The 25,052-nt window shown below is 52.8% G+C and overlaps 1 protein-coding gene across 4 annotated transcripts; it reads right to left on the reverse strand.

Annotated features, from left to right (window-relative positions):
* Window positions 1-1,004: 1,004 nt before the first annotated feature.
* On the reverse strand, window positions 1,005-23,234 carry POFUT2 (protein O-fucosyltransferase 2). Of its 4 annotated transcripts, none has more exons than XM_063601361.1 (10): window positions 23,059-23,226; window positions 21,012-21,262; window positions 20,607-20,666; window positions 18,571-18,715; window positions 17,502-17,612; window positions 13,326-13,392; window positions 12,234-12,359; window positions 5,057-5,237; window positions 4,662-4,785; window positions 1,005-2,825 (listed from the first exon to the last, which is right to left on the reverse strand). In XM_063601361.1, the coding sequence occupies exons 1-10, from the start codon at window positions 23,187-23,189 to the stop codon at window positions 2,672-2,674; spliced, it is 1,350 nt and encodes a 449-aa protein (XP_063457431.1). In that variant the 5' UTR covers window positions 23,190-23,226; the 3' UTR covers window positions 1,005-2,671. The 4 variants fall into 4 exon arrangements, with proteins under 4 accessions (XP_063457431.1, XP_063457432.1, XP_003823863.1 ...); XM_063601362.1 differs by having other exon boundaries at window positions 17,502-17,551; window positions 18,540-18,715; window positions 23,059-23,221; XM_003823815.5 differs by lacking the exon at window positions 20,607-20,666 and having other exon boundaries at window positions 23,059-23,234.
* Between the last annotated feature and the right edge of the window lie 1,818 nt (window positions 23,235-25,052).

The raw sequence follows: 25,052 nt of genomic DNA on the forward strand, positions 1-25,052 counted from the left end.
TCCCGGGTTCAAGTGATTCTCCTGCCTCAGCCTCCCAAGTAGCTGGGATTACACACATGCACCACCACGCCCACTAGGCTAATTTTTTTTTAATTTTTTTATTTTATTTATTTTTTCTTTTTAGTAGAGACGGGATTTCACGTTGGCTGGGCTGGTCTCGAACTCCTGACCTAAAGCAATCCAACTGCCTTGACCTCCCAAAGTGCTGGGATTACAGGTGTGAGCCACCACGTCCAGCATAAAGTTTTTCAACACTCTTGACCATTGCGTCTCACCCGGACCACGCAACAGCCTCCTCACCAGCCTCCGGCTTCCAGGCTATTCCCTGCACAGTGGCCACATCACACCCTACGCTGCTCAGACCCCGCAGCGGCCCTCCTACCCACAGATCCTCCTGATGCATCACTGGCCCAGCTGCTCCATCTGGGACACCAGCTTCTCTCCGCCTTGGCCGTATGTGCCCTGGGGGCCTCTGTATTCATTGTTCCCGGCCATTGCGAGTTATAGCCCCTCCCAGCCTTCCTGAGCCCCTCCCAACCTCCCACCACCTCCAGGCTTTCTCCACGCGAGTTCTGCAGCATTTACCAGCACCGACCACACAATCTTCTCACTGGCTGGTCTTTTCCCACCACAATTAAACTCACAAAGGCCATACTGCCATCTCCTATGTGCCTAAAAACCTGGCAGTTTTACACCTGAGGGATTCTTTCCCCAAAGAGGCCTCCCAGCAGTCTAATGAACAGAGGAGGGCTGGTTGCTGTTGATGACGAGGCCTTGCAGGGCCCCTTGAGCAGACCCAGGCCACACTGGGGGCCCAGGGGCTCTGGCAGAAGTGGTGTCCTGACGTAGATGCCACAGCACTCGCAGGCCAGCAGGAGCGGCCCCTACCCTGTTCCTCCATGCCTGGTCACCATCCGCTTTCTGGGAGATCTGAAAAGGTTCTTCCACCTTCCGCTGTGTGGCAGGAAATGAGTCTAATGAGTCGACACTCCACAGCTACCAACTACCATAAAGCAGTTTATTTTTCTTAAAAAGGAAGGTACATGGTCACAGTCCAAAATGTTTTATACAGCTCTCAGCCTGGAAAATGCAACTGATGAAAAAGGCACTGTTTCTAGAACAAATGGAAAAAGAATAAATATGTCATCATTTACCCTGCACAGCTTTGAGTAACACCATAGGGCCCTGTCACACGTTCAGGGTCACTTTTAAAAGCTTGAGAAGACACAGCAAGGTGATGTCCTAGACTAGCCAGGCTCCGAAGGGAAGAGCTGTCTGTCCCTCCTAACTGTCCTCTCTCTGTCACACAGGTGTCCATGTCACTGTTCCTCTAGCAGATGTGGAAAGTGGCTGCTCAGTGAGGACTCAGCCCCCACCAGCCTGACTGAGGGTCACACGACACCATGGTGGAAAGTCACAAAGGGTAACGGGCCAAGAGGGCGAGGGGGGCTCCCTGACCCTGAGGACCCCTGAGGCACTGCTGCACCTTCCACGGATTCTGTGTCTAGCGTTGCCCTCTTTGCAGATGCCCCTCGTGGTGGTGGCACAAAGACCTAAAAATGATTTCTGTAAAATGGGTATGAGGAGCTCCCTGATAAAGCAGCTCATCCTAGACAGCCTTTTGGAGTTAGCGTAACTGTCCTTCCTCATTTCTAGTTCTCAATAGCGAATGGTAGACCCGGAGGCCCCATGTGCACCTGCCAGCCGGGGTGAGGGCAGGGACAGCCAGCCGGGGCGAGGGCAGGGACGGCCAGCCGGGCGAGGGAGGGGCAGTGGGGGCGAGGGCGGGGCAGTCGGGGTGAGGGTGAGGGTAGGGCGGGGCAGTCGGGGCGAGGGAGGGGCGGCCAGTGGGGGCGAGGGAGGGGCGGCCAGTGGGGGCGAGGGAGGGGCGGCCAGTGGGGGCGAGGGAGGGGCAGTGGGGGCGAGGGTGGGTGGCCAGCCGGGCCTGGTGTGAGGAGCGGAGCTGCAAGTTTCCTACAGACAATCCACTGAGTGCCCCAGAGACATCACTGAAAAACTTCCCAGCGCTCTGACGTGCCAGCAGTAGGGCCTGAACTGTCATCCCTCCACGGGGCTCCCTGAGGCCTCAGGCCCTTCCTTTGCAGCACCAGGTCTGCCTTGCACGCATCCCAGGAGGAAACACACAGGCAGCCTCCTGCTGCGCGGAGGGCAACGGAGGGATTCATGAGGCCCCTGGTCGCTCTGCAGACATTTAAAATGACGCTTCTCCTTGCACCAGCTCCCAGAGAAATGTCAGCCCGGGTCCGCCTGACGGAGGGCAGCTCACCCGCCTGCATCTATCCTCAATGAACTTAAAATATGAAGACATGAAAGGTGGCTGGAAAGACCAGAGCGGGAGCCTGACAAACACTCCTGCTTCTGGGTCACCACGCGGGCACTGCTGGCAACCGAGCTGTGGGTTCACAGACGCTGCCTGGAAACAACCGCCGCTCCCGAGAGCAGCGGAGCCTCTTCATCAGCCATGGCGGCTGGCAACGCCGAGGACGGAGCACAGCTCTAGAGGCGTGGGGCCTCTTCTGGGCCCGGGACCCTGCGAGGGACGGTCCTGTCCGCCCAGCTCCCGGCTGGCAGTAGACGGTGACTCCACGGCGACAGAACCTGCATCCACCCGCGCCTGTCGGGTCCGGGGAGCGGCCCCGGAGGATCCTCCTCAGTAGGTGATCTTCCAGTGGGTGGGTTGCTCACACGCCTTCTCTTGGTCTCCGCAGAACCTGTTGTACGTCGTCTTGGGGTCCAACCCCAGGATTTCTCTTTCCTCATGAATCCGAAAAGAAAATGTTGAGACTGAGGTGCCAATAAAAAACCTGCAAAGGATCACAGAGGTTCCAGAGTCAGGGAGAACTGGGGTCACAGAGGTTCCAGAGTCAGGGAGAACTGAGAGGAGCAGCTGAGTGAAATGAGTTCCACAGTTACATGGAACCAACACGGCCGCCCCCCGAGCACCCACCAGCCGGCCGCCCCCTTGCTGGCACCCCTCGCTCAGGTGCCCTCGACATCTGCGCCCTGAGGGGCTCTGCCTGGTGCTGCAGCCCCATCCACACCCCACAGTCAGCAGCCGCCACGCTCCTCTCCCGCCGCATGTCCCCCCGGGAGCCCTCTCCGTCACCAAATCCCAGGCCAGGCACGCCAGTGCAGGTCGAATACCTCCTGGGGGTCACACGGTGAACAATGAGAGATTCCTACTAACCACACACTGTCTAGCCAGGGCATGGGGGGTCCTTATCCTGAGGCACAGCAGACATCACGGAGGTCAAGGCCCCCCTCCACACACACGCTGTATGGGCTGGGGGGGACACCCTTCTCCAGGGGTTTCTCCAGACCTCAGGTCAGCGGCCTGCCCGTTCCTCCGGCTCCTGCGCAGCTGGTCTCTGGCTCTCCAGCGGCACTTCATGAACTTCGTGAACAAGCAAACCCCAGAGATGTTTCCAGAGCAAATGTAACATGCACAGCGCTGTACACGGAGCCACAGGGCCAGCAGGCCACACAGGCCTGTATGCTGCTGCGGGGTGCAGCACTGGTGGGGAGACCCTCACCACCCCACACACACGGGCCTGCCAGAGCAGGCCGCGCCGGCCCGGAGGCAGGGCAGCTTCAGTGAGCTGGGCCGAGCGCTTCGCGCAGCTGAGGGCAGGAGGCTGAGAGCTCAGTGCGAAGCCTCCCCACAGCAGGCTTCCTGGGCTGCGGAGACAGCACCACCAAGGTCGCAGTCAAAATCCCAAGGCCACACCTGAGAAGCAGGGGCGAGCTCATGACTGGGCTCCTGCACACCTCCGCCCCGACCTAAGAAGTCAGCGCTGCATCCTGTCTGCTTAACAGGGAAAGGGACCCACACCCAGCAGACAGCATCACCCGGAGCCTCTGTGGGTCTTATACACCATGCCCAGAACACCACAGGAAATAGCAGAGGTGTGAAGAGGCACCGGCTCAGGGCGCTCAGTATTCCTCGGGCAGGAGAGAGACAGACTAACCCACAGAGACGCACGCGCAGGCACAGTGCTAACCACAGGGAAGATCATTCCCTCTACTTTCATTTCCCATTTAACTCAAACTGTTTCACCCTAACCCCAGCCTTCATCTCCTATGCAGATGGGCAGGCAGGTCTTTGGAGGAACAGAGGCCCAGGCGTACCTCCCACAGCAACCCCAGAGGAATGACTGCACGCAGGGCCCATGCTCCCGGCCTCTGGGACGCTCACGGCAGCCCCACGAGAACGATCACACGAGGGCCTACGCTCCTGGCCTCGGGGACGCTCACGGATGCTCAACAACACACATAGCAACAAGGACACGCCCAAGTCCAGGGCACGGGCAACTCTCAGGGCAGGGGGCAGACGGGCAGAAACTGGGAATGATGGGAAAATGAGACACAAGAAGAGGTTCTGAGACGAGGCCAGCTATGCCAACAGCCTGCTATGGAGGAATTCTGTGCGTGAGAACTAAAGGGGCAAGATGAACAATTAACTTCAGCCCAGGGAAACACCGAACCAGATGCTACAGGAGACTCAGACGAGGAGGCAAACAGTATGGAAATGACCACTGTGAACACAGGCAACCATCTGCTCTGACACCGAGTACTTGGGACAGAAGAACCTTTGAAAGCCACCCGACCCGCTCTCGGCCGACAGTGACGTGGGCAGGCACCTGGCGTGTGCGCAGATCCACTGGTCAATAATCGCAACGCCTCCGTCCTTGTAGAGCTCCAGCTCCTCCCACGTGGGTTCAAACCTCACCATCTCGGGTAACAGCTTTTTTAGCTCTTCATATTCTGCAAAGTAGAAGGAGAGACCCTTTGAACCGGGATCCTCCAGTAAGGACAGATACGTGTCTCTTTAGCAGACAGACATGCGTACTTGGCTTCTGGTTAATTCGTTAGGAACTGGCGCCAAAGGTGCAGACACACAACTCAGCTTTACCCTCCCAGGAGTTACAGTTGAAGATCATGCAGATCTTCATGGATCTGGTAGTTCCAGGTCTACCCAGAACGGAACCAGGGATCAAGAAGAAAGGAAAGAAACGAAAGCATTGAAGCTCCATACCCTTTCTGACGGCATCTGTGGCCACAAACACCTTGTCCAGCCGGTGGGTCTTCATGAGGCTGCGGATCTTCCTCACGGCCCCTTCCAGACTGGGTACATCCTGTCTGTGACCCCAGATGAAATCTTTTCTTCTCAGGTGGACTCCCAGGTAGGGGCCCCCTAGTGCGGAGCCCAGCTTGACCTAGCAAAGAACCACAAGGAAATGCAGAAGCTGACAGGTGGGCTCGGGGCTCATCCTGGGCACCGGGTGGGACTCGAGACGCAGAGGGATGACCCTTTCCATGTGGCCTCCTCCACGGGGTGGCTCCAGGGCTGTCTAAGGGATTCAGGTGGAATCTCGGGGGCGACCAGATGTCTTTCTAAGAAGACAGTGAAGCAGTATTAATTACCAGAAATCATTTTATCTGAGGTAAAGAAAAATATTTAAAAAGAGAACAGCATGTGGAGGCTCACGCTGTGAACTTTTGCTCCGAGAACCACCGCAGGGACGTGCCACAAAGAGTTCATGGATCCTGTGGACAAAGCAGCTCACAGCCGCAAACTCCCTGGGAGCCAGAATGCTCTGCTGCCCTCTTGACAGTGCCACCTCCTGGCTGGAGGCCACCAACGCAAACGGCTACAGCAAATTCTAACCAACAACACTGCTCCAAGGAAGGAGAAAGCAACAGCTAATCCCACCACCTGCAACCTCCTGGCTGTCCACAGGTCCCGAGTCTGTCCACGTGACAACTTCACTGCAGCATAACCAGCATTCGAGAAAGCCAGTGCACTCAACAAAACTACAACCAAGGACCCCCGCAGAGTCCACTTCACTCCCCCGCCACCTCCAGCAGAGCAGGTGCTGGAACCCACGGCTGGGAGACCCGAAGACGGATCACATCACAGGACTCTCCACAGACATTCCCCAGCAGCATTCCAGGGCCTGGTAGCCCCACTGGGTGGCTAGACCCAGAAGAGCAATAACAATCACTGCAGCCCAGCTCTCAGGGAGCCCCATCCCTAGGGGAAGGCGAAGAGCGCCACAGAGAACCCCGTGGGATAAAAGAATCTGAACAGCAGCCCGTGAGTTCCAGATCTTTCCACTGAAGTAGTCTGCCCAAATGAGAAGCAGGCAGAAAAGGAATTGTGGATAATATGACAAAACAAGGTTCTATAGTACCCCCAAAAGATCATAGTAGCTCCCCAGCAATGGATCCAAACCAGGAAGAAATCTCTGAATTGCCAGATAAAGAATTCCGAAGGTTCATTATTAAGCTACTCAAGGACATACCAGACAAAGGTGAAAACCAACTTAAAGAAATTAAAAAAACAACAACAACAATATGGATGAAAAATACTCCAGATAAATAGGTATCATAAAGGAAAAACAATTGCAACTTCTGGAAATGAAAGACACACTTAAAGAAACGAAATACACTGGAAAGTTTCAATAATAGACTAGAACAGGAGAAGAAAGAGCTTCAGAGCTCGAAGACAAGGTTTTCAAATTAGCCCAATCCAACAAACAAGAAAAAAGAATAGTAAAAAAAATGAACAAAGCCTCCAAGAAATTTGGAATTATGTTAAACAACCAAACCTAAGGATAATTGGTGTTCCTGAGGAAGAAGAGTAATCTAAAAGTTTGGAAAACTTATTTGAGGGAATAATTGAGGAAAACTTACCTGGTCTTGCTAGAGATCTAGACATCCAAATACAGGAAGCTCAAAGAATACCTGGGCAATTCATCACAAAAAGATCATCTCCTAGGCACACAGTCATCAGGTTATCTAAAGTCAAGATGAAGGAAAGAATCTTAAGAGCTGTGAGCCAAAAGCACCAGGTAACCTATAAAGGAAAACCTATCAGATTCACAGCAGATTTCTCAGCAGAAACCTACAAGCTACAAGGGACTGGGGTCCTATCTTCAGCTTCCACAAACAAAGTAATTATCAGCCAAGAATTTTATATCCAGCAAAACTAAGCTTCATAAATGAAGGAGAGATCATCTTTTTCAGACAAACAAATGCTGAGAGAATTCACCACTCCCAAAGCCAGCTCTACAAGAAATGTTAAAGAAGTTCTAAATCTTGAAACAAAACCTCAAAATACGCCAAAATAGAACCTTCTTAAAGCATAAATCTCACAGGGTATATAAAACAACGCAATGAAAAAGAAAGAAAACAGAGTATTCAGGCAGCAACTAGTATGATGAATAGAATACAGTACCTCACACCTCAATACCAAAGTTGAATGTAAATGGCTTAGAGACTCCACTTAAGAGAAACAGAATGGCAGAATGGAAAAAAATCCACCTGAAAGCTGTGAGGCAAAAGTCTTCAAGAGACTGACCTAACACATAAGGACTCACACAAACTTAAGGGAAAGGGGTGGAAAAAGATACTCCATGCAAATGGACACCAAAAGCGAGTAGAGTAGTATTCTTATATCAGACAAAACAGACTTTAAAGCAACAACAGTTAAAAAAGATGGAGGAACATTATATAATGATAAAAGGATCAGTCCAACGGGAGAATGCCACAATCCTAATTATACATGCACCTAACACTGGAGCTACCAAATTTATAAAACAATTACTACTAGACCTAAAAAATGAGATAGACAGCAATACAACATAAGTGGGGACTTCAATACTCCACTGACAGCACTGGACAGGTCATCAAGACAGAAAGCCAACAAAGAAACAATAGACTCAAACTATACCCTGGAACAAGTGGACTAAAATATTTACAGAACATTCTACGCAACAGCTGCAGAATATACATTCTGTTCATAAGCATATGGAACGTTATCCAAGATAAACCATATGATTGGCCACAAAACAAGCCTCAATAAATTTAAGAAAATCAAAATTATGTCAAGTACCCTCTCAGACCACAGTGGAGTAAAACTGGAAATTAAATCCAAAAGGAACCCTCAAAACTATACAAACACATGGAAATTAAATAATCTGCTCCTGATCTTTGGGTCAACAATGAAATTAAGACGGAAATTTAAAAATTCTTTGAACTGAACAATAACACTGACATAACTTATCAAAACCCCTGGGACACAGCAAAAGTGGTGCCAAGAGGAAAATTCACAGCATTAAATGCTTACATCAAAAAATCTGAAAGAGCACAGACAATCTAAGGTCATACCTCAAGGAATGAGAGAAACAAGAACAAACCCAAACCCAGCAGAAGAAAACAACCAAGATGAGAGCAGAACTAAATGAAATTGAAATGAACAGACAAAAAAATACAAAAGTTAAATGAAACAATAAGCTGGTTCTCTGAAAAGATAAACAACATTGATGGACCATTAGTGAGATTAACGAAGAAGAGAGAAGATCCAAATAAGGTCAATTAGAAACAAAACGGGAGATATTACAATCGATACCATAGAAACACAAATAATCATCCAAGGCTACTATGAACACTTTTATGCGCACAAACTGGAAAATCAAGAGGATAAATTCCTGGAAATACACAACCCTTCTAGATATAGACCAGGAAGAAATATAAACTCTGAACAGACCAATAACAAGTAGTGAGATTGAGACAGTAATTTAAAAATTGCCAACAAAAAAAGTCCAGGACCCAATGAATTCACAGCTGAAATCAGACACTGAAAGAAGAAGTGGTATCAATTCTACTGAAACTATTCCAAAAGACAGAGAAAGAGGGAATCCTCCATAAATCAACAGACCAATATCCCTGATGAACATAGATGCAAAAATCCTTAACAAAATACTAGCTAACCGAATCCAACAACATATCAAAAAGATAACACAACATGATCAAATGGGTATCATACCAGGGATGCAGGGATGGTTTAACATATCCAAGTCAACAAATGTGACACACCACCTAAACAGCACTAAAAACAAAAATCATATGATCATTTCAATAGATGCAGAAGAGGCATTTGACAAAATCCGGCATTGCTTTAAGATTAAAACCCTCAGCAAAGGTGGCATAGAAGGGACATACCTCAAGATAATAAAAGTCATCTATGACAAATCCAAAGCCAACATTATACTGAAGGGGGAAAAGTTGAAAGCATTCACCCTGAGAACTGGAGCAAGACAAGGATGCCCACTCTCACCACTTCTATTCAACATAGTACTAGAAGTCCTAGTCAGGGCAATCAGACAAGAGAAAGAAATAAACGGCATCCAAATCAGTAAAGAGGAAGTCAAACTGTCACTGTTCACTGATGATATAATTGTATACCTAGGAAACCCTAAAGACTCATCCAAAAAGCTCCCAGATCTGATAAATGAATCAGTAAAGTTTCAGGACACAAAATCAATGTACACAACTCAGTAGCACTGCTATACACCAACAACAACCAAGCTGAGAATCAAACCAAGAACTCAACTCCTTTTACAACAGCTGCAAACAAACAAACAAACAAAAACAACCAAAAAAACCCACAAAACTTGATCTCTACAAGGAAAATTACAAAACACTGCTGAAAGAATTCATAGACAACAAAAACTAATGGAAATACATCCCATGCTCATGGATGGGTAGAATCAATATTGTGAAAATGACCATACTACAAAAGCAATCTATCAGTGCAATTCCCATCAAAATGCCATCATCATTCTTCACAGAACTAGAAAATACGAAAACCTAAAATTCATATGGAACCAAAACAGAGCCTACATAGCCAAAGCAAAACTACTAAGCAAAAAGTACAAATCTGGAAGTACACAATACTCAACTTCAAACTATCCTACAAGGCTATAGTTACCAAAACAGCATGGTACTGCTATAAAAATAGGTACCTAGACCAGTGGAGCAGAAGAGAACCCAGAAATAAAGCCAAATACTTACAGCCAACTGATCTTAGACAAAGCAAACAAAAACATAAAGTGGGGAAAGGACATTCTATTCAAAAACGGTGTGGGGATAATTGGCAGCCCACATGTAGAAGAATGAAACTGGATCATCAACTCAAGGTGGATTAAAGACTTAAATCTAAGACCTGAAATCATAAAAATTCTAGACGATAACATCAGAAAAACTCTTCTAGACATTGGCTTAGGCAAAGAGTTCCTGACCAAGAACCCAAAGCAAATGCAACAAAAACAAACATTAATAGATAGGGCATAATTAAACTAAAAAGCTTCTGCACGGCAAAAGAAACAATCAGCGAACAGCTCCCAGAGTGGGAGGAAATACTTGCACACTTTGCATCCGACCAAGGACTAATATCCAGAATCTACAAGGAAATGAAACAAATCAGCATGAAAAAACAAATAATCCCATCAAAACATAGGCTAGGGACAGGAATAGACAATTCTCAAGATACACAAATGGCCAACAAACGTATGAAAAAATGCTTAACCTCACTAATGATCAGGGAAATGCAAATGAAAACCACAACAGGATACTACTTTACTCCTGCAAGAATGGCCATAATTTAAAAACCCAAAAATAATGGATGTCGGCATGGATGCAGTGAAAGGGATACTGCGACACTCCTGGTGGGAATGTCAACTAGTACAACCACTGTGGAAAACAGTGTGGAGATTCCTTAAAGAACTAAAAGTAGAACTACCATTTGATCCAGCAGTCCCACTGCCGGGTATCTACCCAGAGGAAAAGAAGCCACTATATGAAAAAGACACTTGCATATGCATGTTTATAGCAGCACAATCCACAGCTGCAAAAACATGGAACCGGCCTGAATGCCCACTGACCAATGAGTGGATAAAGAAAATGTGGTATATTAGCCATAACGAGGAACGAAATGAATGCATTTGCAGCAACCTGGATGGAGCTGGAGACCATTATTCTAAGTGAAGTAACTCAGGAATGGAAAACCAAATATTGTATGTTCTCACGGGAACTAAGCTATGAGGATGTAAAGGCATAAGAATGACACAATGGACTTTGGGGACTCGAGGGGAAGAGTGGAGGGCGTGAGGGATAAAAGACTACACATTGGGGACAGTGTACACTGCTCGGGTGATGGGTGTACCAAAATCTCAGAAACTACCACTTTATCCATGTAACCAAACACCACCTGCTCCCCAAAAATGATCAAGGCTAAAAAAAAAAATGATAAAATAAGCCAGGCACAGTGGCTCACGCCTGTAATCCCAGCACTCTGGGAGGCCAAGGCGGGTGGATTACTTGAGGTCAGGAGTTTGAGACCAGCCTGGCCAACATGGGAAAATCCTGTCTGTATTCAAAATACAAAAATTAGCCGGGTGCGGTGGCACACGCCTGTGATCCCAGCTACTCGGGAGGCTGAGGCAGGCGAATTGCTTGAACCCGGGAGGCAGAGGTTGCAGTGAGCTGAGATCGTGTCACTGCACTCCGGCCTGGGCGACAGAGTGAGACTCTGTCTCAAAACAAAAACAAAAACAAATTAATTAAATAAAATTAAAAATAAAATTAAAAAGAATAAAAAAATAAAAAACACTGAAAAGAAACACAAGTGGGATAAAAATGAAAAAAATCTTCTATATTTTTTCCCCAGTAAAAACTGTCCAAGTAACTTAATTATTGCTGGAACAATGAATGCTATTCCATTTGGAAATAGCTCAAATACCCCATAAAGAACAAGCGAGTAAAATGGCACTTCTATGAAAGTTTTGTTTAAAAAACGCTAAAAACAGACACTGAAAATGCTTAAAAACAGTATCAAGTTGAAAAAGCAACACATTTGTTGAAATTACATCACAGAAAAACCCAAACTTTCAGAAAACACTTAAAAATATATACAAAGAATAAAAAAAGGATGATTCTAGACCAAAACAGCACTGATGGTGCTTTTGGGTGAGTCCAGGTGAACGCTGCTTTTTTCTCTTTATCAATCAAGTCAAGATGGAAAAAGGCCGAACGTGCCTCTGACCACCTCGAGCTCCTGCTTCCGCGCTCCTGGCCTCGCCACGCTCTGAGAACACCTTTGAGTCTGCTGGGCCTGCCATGACTGCCCGTGTTACTAAAGGTAAAGCCAGGCCGAGTGACTCCCTGAGTCTGCACATGACGAGGGCCCCAGGGTCCCGGCGCCTCCCGAGAGCAGGTCATTACTGTGACTCACATTCCAGAGAGGCGCCGAGGCATCCACACCCACAGACACGCCAACCCTGCTGTGACTTTACATGGAAGGCCTGAGTGTAGGGCATCTCCAGAGAGACTTTACCTTTTCTCTAATTAACAAAAGGGAGGGGGGCTACCTTCATCTTCGTCCAGTCCTCCTGGAAGGGGATCCCGTCTGCGTCGTCCGTGGAGTTGAGGTGTCTGCTCCTGAACTCGTCTCCCACCTCCCGCAGGTGCCTGGCAAACACCATGCTGCGACGGGTCTGTGGAAACGGCGACGGCTCGGCTGAGAACACGCCCGCCCGCCACGCAGCCCTCCCGGAGCGGGTTCTCCTGTCGCTGCCACCACCCACCCCCGCAGCTGGAACAAGCCCCTCAGACACGTCCTCCATCCACGGTCGCCTGAGAAGCAGCGCCATCCACGGTGGAGGCTCTTGGAGGGTCTCCTGCATGAAGCCAACGCAGGGCAAGCCGCCCACCCCTGCCGGCTCTGCCAGCCCCTGCCGTGGGAAGCTGAGGCACACACTGGGCTCAGCTGGCCGTTGCCCCTGGCTGGCACAACTGTGTGCAGCTCCTTCCCCTCAGTCTCTCCCCAACTCGACTTCTAGCTTAGGCGGTTAGCACATCCTGCTTTGCCAAACGGGGTGGGACTGACCTGCACAAAGTCCCACGTGAGCAGGGACTGTGTCTCCTGCAGGCAGGTTCCGGCTTTACAAGCTGCTGCCCTGGTGAACACGTCAGCAGGCCTGCTGTGTCCACGGGAGGGGGCAGCCGCTTCCCGCCCTCTGCTCCCACTCACTCACAGAACCAGGGGTGGCTATGGAAAGTCACCCCATCAATGCGGAAATCAACGCCAACAGAAAAGACCCGCTGCAGAGAATAGTCCCACCTTTCAAAGCTAAAGAGAGGAGAAAGGAGGGGTCTACGTTCCAGCCACTGACGGAGTCACTGACTCGGGGGCTGACTCCAGGGCACTGCCACCGCCTTCAAGGCCTGTGGCATCAGAGGGGAGAGCTGGGTGGCCCTGTGGGCTCCCGAGGACCTGGCTCTGCAGCCATGTGAGGCTTGGGGGTGGCGCAGAGTCACCGCAGTTGCCCAAATCCATGGCTTAAAATGATGGTTTTAATCAGCAAGGTTCAAAAAGAGCTGTCGACTGTTTTAAATTTTCAAAAGCGAAATAATGGGCAACATACACTAATTGAGAAAAACGCTCCCGAGGAAACACTCACATCCCAGTATTCTTTCCCTCCATAGTGGTCGTGAAGTAGGTTCTCGGCTCTGTCTAACATCACGGACCTGTTTTTAAACAACAGAAGAATAAACAGTTATAAGAGTTAAGGATGATGACATTCACACTCTCAGAGCACAAACTGGGAGAACCCCGGGCCGAGGAAGCAGAGACCAAGTCTCCGAGGGACACTAACCAGGGCGCGTTGGGTGGTTATGGCTGAGACACAAGCAGGCTGCCGTCTGGCCGCCACACCACGGTTCTGAGGGGGCTTTAATGCCTACTGTCAACTAAGAGAATGACATCAGAGAAAAGTATCTCCTAATTTGAGGAGTGTATTTGACAGTGGGCAAAAGGCTTGGAATCCAGGATCCACCGACGGCTATGGCAAGCTGCAGGCGTGCCTGAGGAGGGGAGGGTGGGGGAAGGTTTTCTTTGACAAAAAGGAGAGGTTCACATAAGCTGCCTGGAAACAAATTCACTGACTCGAGCTCCAAGCCGGAGCTGCATCTGTTCCGTGGTAGAGACGCCATTCCTGGGCAGGCATTCTTTCCACAGCGTCTCGTCCGAATTACTGCAACCCTTGTCCGGTGGCAAACCTAGTCCCAGGAATACGGGCATACGACTGAAGCAGCGGCTGTGAAAGTTGAGGTGCGTGAAGCACGTGAGGAACGTCCTGGGGTTATTTCAGAGAGCCCTCCAGCTGGCCTTTATCTCAGACTCGCAGGCAGGTGCCTCCTCCTCAGTGCCTTCCTTGCTCCAGTTTGGGTCTGACAAGTCATCCTGGTGCCTGTGACTGTCACGTTACCTAATTCCACGTGGGAAGTGCCTCTCCTATTCCAGCCATTGAGCCAACCGTCTCACCAAACTCCCCCCAGGGCTCTTGATGCAAAATAAAAACGAAACACACAAAATGGACCGTGAGCAAATAGACCTGAATATTGGGGTGGTAAAGGCTGGAATACAAAAACGCAGAAATTTTTAAGGAAAAATAAAAATTTTAATTTTGGCCAGGCGCAGTGGCTCACGCCTCTAATCCCAGCACTTTGGGAGGCCAAGGTGGGCGGATCACGAGGTCAGGCAATTGAGCATCCTGGCTAACACGGTGAAACCCCGTCTCTACTAAAAATACAAAAAAATTAGCCGGGCGCGGTGGTGCATGCCACAAGTAGCCCTAGCTGCTTGGGAGGCTGAGACAGGAGAATCGCTTGAACCCAGGAGACTGAGGTTGCAGTGAGCCGAGATCGCGCCACTGCACTCCAGCCTGGGCAACAGAGCAAGACTCAGTCTCAAAAAAAAACAAAAAACAAACAAACAAAAAAATTTAATCTCTACAGAGAAAAAATGAGCAACATATCTAAGTTGGCATTTTATAGAATAACATTTCAAAAGGCTTTTAAAGTGTAGTTTTACTCTGAAATCAAAGAAACACAAACGAACAGAGCAAGGATTCCACATTTTGCTACTGGATCCACACAGATGGAAGCTCTCGGCCCTCGTGGCTGCCTGGGAACCAGCCGTGCACGGCCACTGCGGGGACTCTGAGGACTGCACCAAGGGCACACCCAGCCATCCTCTTCTGGGTGGCATCCTACAGTTTTACACCCTCATGGTTCACACAAAGACTCTTCTACAGAAACCTGGAAACAACCAAAAGCCACATTTTCTTCCATCTGTACACAGACAACTGCAAAAGAACGAGGTGATGTCCATGTGTCGTAATACCCAGGTGAATGGCTGGGTGGGAAGAAAGGGCAAACTGAAAACCGCATGGAGAGGGCACGTGTGGTGATTCCACGTGTGTTTCAAAAGACGGCCCCATGCACAGGTGGTGATGTGAGGCGATTTCTGGAGAGAGGGGCGTAGCTGGATTCAGTGGGTGCCTCCGGCCCTGCTTCTAATGCCGTTTTAAGGGCTTTTTATGAAATGCAATACTGCACTTCAAGACGCACATTCCACACGGGCGCGGGTAGAGGACATTCCGCACGGGCGCAGGTAGACAAACTGCTCCAAAATGAACACGGTGCAGCCCCCACCCGGGTGGAGGAACAAGGAGGAAGAAAGCGCTTCACACACTTGCTCTGCCCCGTCCTCAGGGGCCTCCCCGGCATCCTCCCATCTCTCCCTCCGATGCATGGGACTGTCTTTGACCTTCATGCACATGGAACATGACTACATTTATCTTTTTCTTTTTTTTACTGGGCATTATATCTTGATTTCTCTTTGTTGAACACGGCAGCAGTTTGCCCATCTTCAGCTGTGGATCTACCACACTCTATCCAGTGCGTGGCTGAGGGGTGCACGTGTTTTCCTGGTCTGGGGAGGCTATGAAGGTTCCTGGGCAGGGGTCTGCGGGTGCATGTCCCGCATTCAGGGTGCACTAGGTTCCCAGGGTTTTACCAGATTCTTGCTCCAGGAGCAGGCTTTGAGCCCCTGCGGGCCTGTCCTCCCGATGGCGGTTGGTTTCCCGAGCATGACAGCAACGGGGGCACCTGCTCGCATTAACAGCAGCTGTCCTTACTCCTGAATCGCATGGATCCTGTGTTGGACTCACCTCACCCCAGGCTGCCTGTCCCTCACTCGCTGAGTTTCGTCTCAATTGCACGGATCCCGTCTTGGACTCGCCTCACCCCAGACTGCCTGTCCCTCACTCGCTGGGTTTCGTCTCCTGTATCCCAGAGAGTCCTTAGTTCATCAAATGTGCTGCAGGACCTCCCTCTCTGAGGCCTGTCTCCATTTTTCTAATGGACAAAAGTTCTTGATTTTAAAGTAACTGGCTTTACCAATCTTTCTTTTTTGGTGCATGCTTTTCCCATCTTGTTGAAGAAAGCTTTCTGCCCCACGGTGGTGAGGCTCCTCTCCTGACGGCTTGATAGCTTCACCTTCCCATTAGGGCTTTAACCCCCGGAAGAGACTGTCCCTGGGTGCTGGGGGCAGATGACCTCACCGCCCATCATCAGCCTCCTTTTCCACTGCGCCTTTTCCCCATGCTCCCCGGCAGAAGCGTTTCTCCTAAATCAGGACCATCTAGTTGGAAGCCCCCTCTGGGCTCAGCTCCATTCTAACCTGTAAATGTGAGTCAAAAAAACTGACTGGCAAGACTGTTCCACAGGCCCCAAACGTAGGCAGACTGGCTTCCGAAACCCGGATATTGTCATGAAATGAACCCAGTCCCAGGACAACATTAAAGCTGCATCTCAACAACCAAAACAATTCAGCCCAGCTCCCTCCACAACCTCTGAGTTCTGTCTGCAACAGCCGGGCTGGCTGAGCAGCAGACACGCGGGCCTGTGCTGGAGCCACCTGCCTTCACAAAGGCCCAGAGCAGCTGAGACCATGTGGTCCCGGCCCGCTGGGGCCAGCGGCAGCTGTTACTGACCAGGGTGATACCGAGCCAGCTGTGATGTGCAACAGGATCGTGGCTGATGGCCTCTAGAGGCACACACAGGGCACGACAGCAGACAAGGCAGCCTCAACGTGGGCAAGTGCGAGGGGCACCCATGCCCTGCTATGCCTGGTCTATGGGAGATGTTCACAGCGCCTGCTGGGGGATTCAGAAGACCCAAGGGAGGTGACGGAGAGGGTCCCAGTCTGCAGCAAGTTCTAAGAACGTGGCCATCAACAATTCCCTCCAGAGTTTACGACATCATCAGGTACTGACTTGTCTGCAACCCCAGCCTCCTGGGTGGACCCTCGAGGCCCAGCTCACCAGGCCGGCGGCCACTTACGGCAGACGCATGGCCAAAGGTGGCTGCATGATCCTCCCCAGACCCGTGAGGCAGAAAACAGATCAAACAGTGGGTGTTGGGTGTGGGGAGGGGGAAGGTACTGGTAAAAGCTGCCCAAGTGCTACAAATCGAGAACAGTCTCATGGTGAGCTCCCCGCCGCCCCCAGCCCAGCCCAGCTCAGCCCCTCCCCGTGCACCTGGCCGGGCCGAGCCCTCACCTCTGTGCCCCTCACCCACTGTCCACGTCACCCACTGCACCCACTGGGCTGTTTCACAGAGACACATGCAAGCACTTCCCTAACCACCACCCCCCAGGGCCCCCAGGGTCCGCTGTCTGTGAGGTGGGTGGGCCAGGGATGCGGGAGTATGGGTAGAGAGCCCCCAGCCCAGCACGCACGGAGCAGACGCCACAGCCTCCAGGCTGCTCCCGAGGGGACCGGGGCACTCACCGGGCTGATGTGTTCCTCAGCAGCAGGGGCGCCACGATGGAGGCTGAGCCCTGGACGGACAGACAGGAGACGTTTAGACCCCTGGTCTCCTCATAACCCCAAAACCATCCTCTGGAAAACAAAACCCACAGCAGCTCTATCAGTTTATTTTGCTTTCACGAGGAAAACAAATCAAGTCCAGACACGCACACACTGTGGCTTGCTCCTGATGAAACGCGGCTGCTTTAGGAAAACTTACTGATCGTGACTGCAGATCGTGACATTCTAGTAAAATTTTAAAAGGCCCACGAGTGTCTCTCAGGCTGATGGACCACTGAGGCTTTCCCCATGATAGGGGCTGGCGGGATGGCCGGGGAGGCAGAGGGAGCCGGACAGAGGCAGCCCTGTGCACCTTCAGGGCCAGCCTGGCTGTGACCGTCAGCCAAGTCAACCGCGCCCTTCCCAAGAGCTCACCTGCCATGCTTTAGAGCCAGCTGCCCTGGCACTGGACACATGGAGGCTGTTAACTGACAGCTTTTCCACAGGAGGCCTGGCAGTGTCAGAGCCTTTAATGGCAATCGACACTTGGGACTGACAAGACCTCCATCCCTGTGGCAGCATCCAAATGCATGAAAAGACACAGGGAAAAAGGCACGGGGTCTCAGCCAGGTGTTCCTCACGGCCCATTCTCCAGGCCTCAGCACAAAGGGGACCAGCCTGTCAAGGACGAGGAACGGTGTGGGCAGCCACAAGCGCTACCACCACAAGGGCCGCCGCAACACTGTCAGGATGCCCAGGAGGGGACACCCAGAACGCTGCATCAGCAACCAGCATGGGCAGCGAGGGCACTGCGGGGGAGGTGGTTGCGGCCGGGGGAGTGGGGGCTGAGGACACCGTGGCGGGGGGAGGCGGGGTGCTGCAGGGGGGGCGGGGGGCACCCGCAGTGGTGGGGAGGAGTGGGCGGGGGGCGCCTGAGGCGGAGGGGGAGCGCCTGCGGCAGGGGGTGGGGGGGGTGCCTGCGGCGGGGGGGGCGCATGCGGCAGGGGGAGGCGGGGGCACCTGCGGCAGGGGGAGCAGCCTCAGCAGGCACCTGTAGTACTCGTGCTTATCCTGGGAGTACAGGAGCTGATCAATACACGGCCGCTCGTCCACCTTCTCTTCCCAGGTCCCTTCTTTCCACCCCTCTGCGTAACTTTGTAGGACGTAAACCTGGTCAATAAAGGGCCCACCAGACTCTGAAAGACACCAAGAAAAGCCAGGCAGTGTGACAGCGATCGGAAGCTCACTTACGGGCACGCATCAGTCACCAGCAGCTGACTCTTACTACTGTACACCACCCTATTCCCAAAGGGGCTGTAGGCGGCTCACAAAAGCAGAGACAGGGCAGAGCACATGCCTTGAGGGCACATGGCCGTCAGCGCGCAACAGCAGCCGGCAACAGCAGCCGGCGGGGGCTGGTGTGGAGCTGGTCCCCAATTCCCCGGCCCCACCCCTGCCTGGCTGCAGCAGGCCCCATCCTCACAAGGGCCCGTATGAGCCCATCCGGCCCTCACGCTCTGGTCCAGGCTGTTCCCTGCCAGGACCACTCCCCTTGGGGGCTCGCCCTCCGGCCCTCTGTGAGGCCACTGTCCCCTATCCCCCTGGTTTTCCACAGCGCTCCTCACCACCTCGGCCACCATCTACTGCACTGGTGTCCTGCCTCCCTCAGGGACAGAAGCTCAGGTGAGCAGCAGTCGTGCCTCTTACTCACGGCCCAACCCGCACCAAGAAGGTGCCATTGTGACGCCCAAGAGGTCAGCAATTAAGATCTGCTCAAAGGCAGCAGGAATAAAGCGGGAGGGAGCACTGCGCAGGTGAAATTCTGGGGCAGGAACAAAGCGGGAGGGAGCACCGCGCAGGTGAAATTCTGGGGCAGGAACAAAGCGGGAGGGAGCACCGCGCAGGTGAAGTTCTGGGGCAGGAACAAAGCGGGAGGGAGCACCGCGCAGGTGAAGTTCTGGGGCAGGAACAAAGCGGGAGGGAGCACCGCGCAGGTGAAGTTCTGGGGGCAGGAACAAAGCGGGAGGGAGCACCGCGCAGGTGAAGTTCTGGGGGCAGGAACAAAGCGGGAGGGAGCATCGCGCAGGTGAAGTTCTGGTATCCTTTTTGCTCACTCATGACTGGGGGCTAAGGGCTGCGTGGCCTAAGGGCCCAAGGCCACAGCTGCGGGGACTCCTTTTACGCTAGTGGGAGGTGGTGAAGATCCTGCACGCTGGGCGCTGTGTCAGCCACATCAGGAGCTCACCATGTGCAGTCTCTTGGCAGCCTCGCCCTAGGACAGGCACCCAGTTCCTTCCCCACCTCACAGGCGAGGAAACAGCTCAGCAAAGCCCCAGGCTGGTGGATGGCAGGTAAGCGTGAGACCAGCATATCTGCCTCAGAAGCTCATTACACAGCGTCTGTCTTCCCAGACCTTCCCAAGCACTCGGATGCCCAAGGCCCAGACCTGTCCGCTTCCCTGTCAGGAAACCCACTGGTACCAAAGGGAGGTAAGGATAGCATCTCTGGGTTCCTATAACCCAATGTTCAGACCAAGGGCTGGCTGCTAGTTAGACCAAATACCCAACCACAGCTTTCATCTTCCAGGACTCACAAGCAAATTTTAAAGTCAACTCAGGAAAGGACGCACTCTAGGAATGCTTTTTACAAGCAGCAGACTTTCTGACTTGGTATCAACAAGGATGTCGGAGGTTACCCCCTGTTGTTGCATGCCCCTAGCACTCACAAGACTGACCCTGACACAGAAAACATTTCAGAGTGACAAGATCTAGGGTGCAACGAGAACCATATCCTTGAAAAATGATGACACGGGAGCCACACTCCTTGGCAGGGAGCAAAGGTCTCTAAGCCCTGAGAGTGGCTGTCGAGTAAGAACTCAACAGATGCTAGAAAGCAGGAGCCTGACTCAAAACTAACTCATTCGTCTTTAAGGCCTCTCAAGTGCAGCAGCAAAGCATCACTTACCTTTATCTCTTCCAAACAACGCAACACAAAAAGCTCTAAATACCTTCATTCTAAGAAGAGCTTTAATTCTTCTCTTAAAATTAAATGAAAAGATTAAGCAACACAAAATTAAACAAGACAGACCTTTATCCCTGGCGCTGCACTGAGACACCACGAAGCGTACTCCACACGCAGTGCGTCTTCCTGAACGTAAAACAGCCTTTCGCACAGGGAGCCGAGTCCTGTCACTACAACACCCAGGGGTGGCCGCTTTCTTAGGGTGTAAGGGCGGCTCTGAGGGGGCACAAAGCTTATCCACTTCAGGTCCATTTCCGAGAAACATTTTGGGAAGCTCACTGCAGCGTGGGAAAGGGACTGTGCTCCTGAGCGGAGAAGGTGCTGCCACAGGCCTCAGGCAGCAGCACTGGGCACTGGAGGATGCTGGTGAGGCTGGATGCAATCGTAAGCCCAACCTGATGTCTACCTTAGAAATGACTGCCTGGCCCCAGTTAAGCAACCACGGCCTCCCAGCGTGCCGCTCGGCCTCACCTGCGATGAACTGCTCATACTCGATGACGGGGATGTTTTTATTGAGACTTGGAAGATCAAAAAACTCAGACCAGGGAATCCGGACCTGGTGGATGTCAGGACTCTGCCAGTGATAGAGGCGGCCCCATGGAGGCAGGACAAGCACCCACTCCTCCGTCTTCAGCAGAGTCTTCAGGAGAGAGGCGATTCGGATATAGACATCCCTGCGCAGGTTGAAGCCTTCCGGGGGGTTGACGTCATACAGAAGATACCTGAGCAGGGAGAAGGAGGACCACAGGTCTCAAATGCTGAGGTTTCCGCACGGAAAACCCGACTGCTCACAAGTCTCAGCGCGTCGCCCGACTCGGCACTTACAATGGTTCCTAGTTTGTGAAGGCAGTGAGTGGCCTGTTTCTCTATGACCAGTTACTTACGGAGCCTGTAAGCAGAAGCAGCAGACATGCTAACATCCTTTTAACAATTAGCAATAGTTCAACACTAAGGCAGAGGAATCCCAGTGACTGGAACCCAAGAATCAGTACCCACATGGTTCTCAAACTGTTTAGTGTAAAGACCCCTTTACACTGGAAACAATGACTGACAGCTGGTTATGTGCACTAAGTCTATTAATAGGTCCTCTGTTAGACGTTAAAGCTACAAGTATTTAATTCAGCTAAAAATAAGAAGCCATTACATGTTAACAAAAACCACATATTTAAATAAAAAATAAGTGTATTTTAAAAAATGAATTAGTGAGAAGAACTGTGATGATGTTCTTAATTTTTGCAAATCTCTTTTGGGTCTGGTGACAGCTGGATTCCCATACCCGTTTCTGCATTCAATCTGTTGTGACATCACGGATCAAGGAAAACTAGGAAAACTCCACAGTGCACTCATGAGAAGTGAAAAAGGCGTATAATACTCTGGTACTACTATTAAAACGGCTACAAAAGCTCAAAGATCCAGGACACACTTTAAGATCACTGCCCTAGAGGAAGGACACAAAGCGCCCCAAGGCACAGACAAGTCCCCAAGGCACAGACAAGTCCCCAAGGGCTACAGAAACCCTGTCCCTGGCGCTCTCCTTTCCCTGCTCTGCGCTGGTTTTCCATACTCCCATCGTCGCGAGTGAAGCTGCGTGCAGCGCCCAGGCCTGCGAACGCCACGAGGGGCCGTGCATACCTCTGCGTCCAGGCCCCTCCCGGGGTCCGCTTGGAGACCCCACAGCCACAGGGCGGCCGCGAAGCTCGTCTTGGCCCTGAGAATTCACTGCGGAGCGCCCGCCCGGCACTGACTCCCGGCTCCGCACACCCAGGCCTGGACCCGTGTCACTTGCAGGGGCCTCCGGAGCCCGCCCACGCTCAGCCTGAGCAACCCGGCCCCCTTCCTGGGCTCCCGAGGCTGCGCCCCCGGCCTCGCAGACGACCCCGCCTGCAGACCCGGGCCGCAGTGACGCAGCCTCGACTACAGCCAACCCGCTGGCCCGACCCTGCCCCCAGCCCCCGCCCCATCCCATCCCCCAGACTCCAGCCCGGCCCCGGCCCCTGCCCCTGCCCCTGTCCCGTCCCCGTCCCATCCTTCCTGGCCCCGGCTCCCGCCCCGCCCCCATCCCATCCCTCGGGCCCCCGTTCCTGCCCCCATCCCATCCCACCCCTCCTGGCCCTAGCCCCTGCCCCGCCCCCATCCCATCCCATCACCCTGGCCCCTGCCCCGCCCCCATCCCATCGCCCTGATCCCTGCCCCGCCCCCATCCCATCCCTCCTGGCCCCTGCCCCCTGCCCCTAGACCATCACCCTGGCCCCTTACTCCGTCACATTCCTTGCCCCAGAACCCTGACCCCATCCCATTCCCCTGGCCCCTGCCCCCTGACCCCGCTCCATCCCATCCCCCTGGCCCCTGCCCCATAACTCCGCTCCATTCCATCTCCCTGGCCCCGGACCACCCTCCATCCCGTGGGCCTGCCCCTGACCCCATCCCATCTCCCTGGCCCCTGACCCCGCCCCGCCCCCATCCCATCCTCTGACCCTGCCCTGGAACCCCAGCGTTAACACCGTGGACGCGCGTTTACCGTCTGCGGGAAGCCGCCCCCGACAGAATATCGGCCGCCGACTGTCCGGGCCAGAACTCCTGGCCGGAGGCAGAAGCCGGAGGCCAGGACACTGCCCCCAGCAGCAGGAAGACGAAGCTGAGTGTCGCCATGGCCCCGGGCGGCCACGCACTTCCGGCGGCCGCGCCCCGCCCCGGAACCACGCCCCCGCCCCCGTGAAATGCGTTCCCAGTAGCCACGGCAACGCCCAGCTCCGCCCTCCCCGCGCATGCGTTATGCGCCATCACCGGCAAGCAGGGGCGGGAGGGGGAACTGCGCGTGCGCAGAGTCTCCGCCCTCCTGACCGCCGCGGCTAGAGGTTCCATTGCAGACCCGGAGGCCGTGGCTGTGGTTCGCGGCGGTGCTGTCGCGGGCGCCCTGGCGCAGCCCACGCAGGGGCTCCTGAGGGTCCGCGAGGCCGGGAGGTCCGGGGGTCGGGAGGTCCCGGGGTCGGGAAGTCGGTGGACCCTGCAGGCCAGTGGGGAGGGGGCGCGAGACTGGGGGCCGGGAGGGCTGACGGCTGGTGGCGCGGGGCGGGTCCGTGGGGAGGAGGCCCGGGGCTGGTAGGGGCGGGAGGGCTGGACGGCGGGGGCGGGGCGGAGGAGGGGGTCCGTAGACGGGGTCGGCGCCGGGTGCTCTCGCCCCTCTGGAGCTGGGGTCGGGGCGGGAGCCGCGCATGAGAGCCTGGGTTTCTAGTCGGGGGGCGCCGTCGAGCTCCACACCTGCGGCCTCCTGGGTGCCCCCAACCCTGGATCCCCGGCGAGGGGGCACCCGGGCTGAGGCCTGGCCCTCCAAGGAGCCCTGGAGGGACTGTGCTGCTAGGGCGCGGGGCTCGATGGGGTGATCTGGAGACCCGCGGGGATCCGGGGCTGCCGCCCCTGCGCTGCCAACCTCCCACCCCGCCCCTTCTGCGAGGCGTTATTAAAGGTCTGGTTTCGGGAGCCAGGTGCGTGCCCGCCGCCGCCGCTCCCCGCAGCCTCCAGGCAGCTCCCGCTGTTCCCCGAGGGCACCAGCACTGGCCGACCGACCTGGCTTGGGGCGCGGCGCTGGCAAACCCGGCCTTCTGAGGGGACGCCACGCTGACTCTAGTGCAGGCAGCCCCCAAAACGGTATAATTGGACGAATTTCTTGAAGGATGCCAGTTACCAAAAAAGAAAATACTAATGCTTATTATCTGTTAAATTTGAGATCAATTTGTTATCAAATTTTCTCACAAAGAAAATTCCAGGCCCAGAGGGCCAAGCTGGTGAATCCTACTTAGAGAAGAAATAATAGGAATCCAGCCACTCAGACGATGAACGAGGAGGGGCACTTCCCTGCTCGATGTATGGGCCAGCATTGCCTTGATAGCAAAGTCAGACATCACCAGACAGTAGAACCACAGACCAATGTCTTTCATGAACCAAGACACAGCATTTAAAAAAATTAGCAAATGGAATTTATATCTGTCTATTGTTTACAAAAAAAGCCAAACTTTGTAAAATACTTGAAGAGATTTATTCTCAGCCAAATATGACCCATGACACAGCCTCAGGACGTCCTGAGAACTTGGCCCAAGGCGGTTGTTTTACTGCTTGGTTTTATTCATTTCAGGGAGACATAAGACATCAGTCAGTACATGTGAGGTGTGCATTGGATTGATCCAGAAAGTCAGGACGACTCCAAGCGGAAAGGTCTCCAGGTAATAGGTGGATTCAAAGATGTTTCTGATTGGCAGTTGGTTGAAAGAATTAAGTTACTATCTGAAGGCTTGGAATCAATAGAAAGGAGTGTCTGGGTTAAGAGAAGGGGCTGTGGAGACCGAGGTCCTTATTATGTGGATGAAATCTCATAGGTGTCCGCCCTCAGAGGCAATACATGGCAAATGTTTCCTATTCAGACCTTCACAAGGCACTAGACTCTCAGCCAGTCTCCTCAGGATCAGAAAAAGAGCTGGAAAGGGAAGGGGAGTCTACAGAATATGAATTTCCCCACAA

Source organism: Pan paniscus, chromosome 22 (assembly GCF_029289425.2).
Source record: "Pan paniscus chromosome 22, NHGRI_mPanPan1-v2.0_pri, whole genome shotgun sequence".
NCBI lineage: Eukaryota > Metazoa > Chordata > Mammalia > Primates > Hominidae > Pan > Pan paniscus.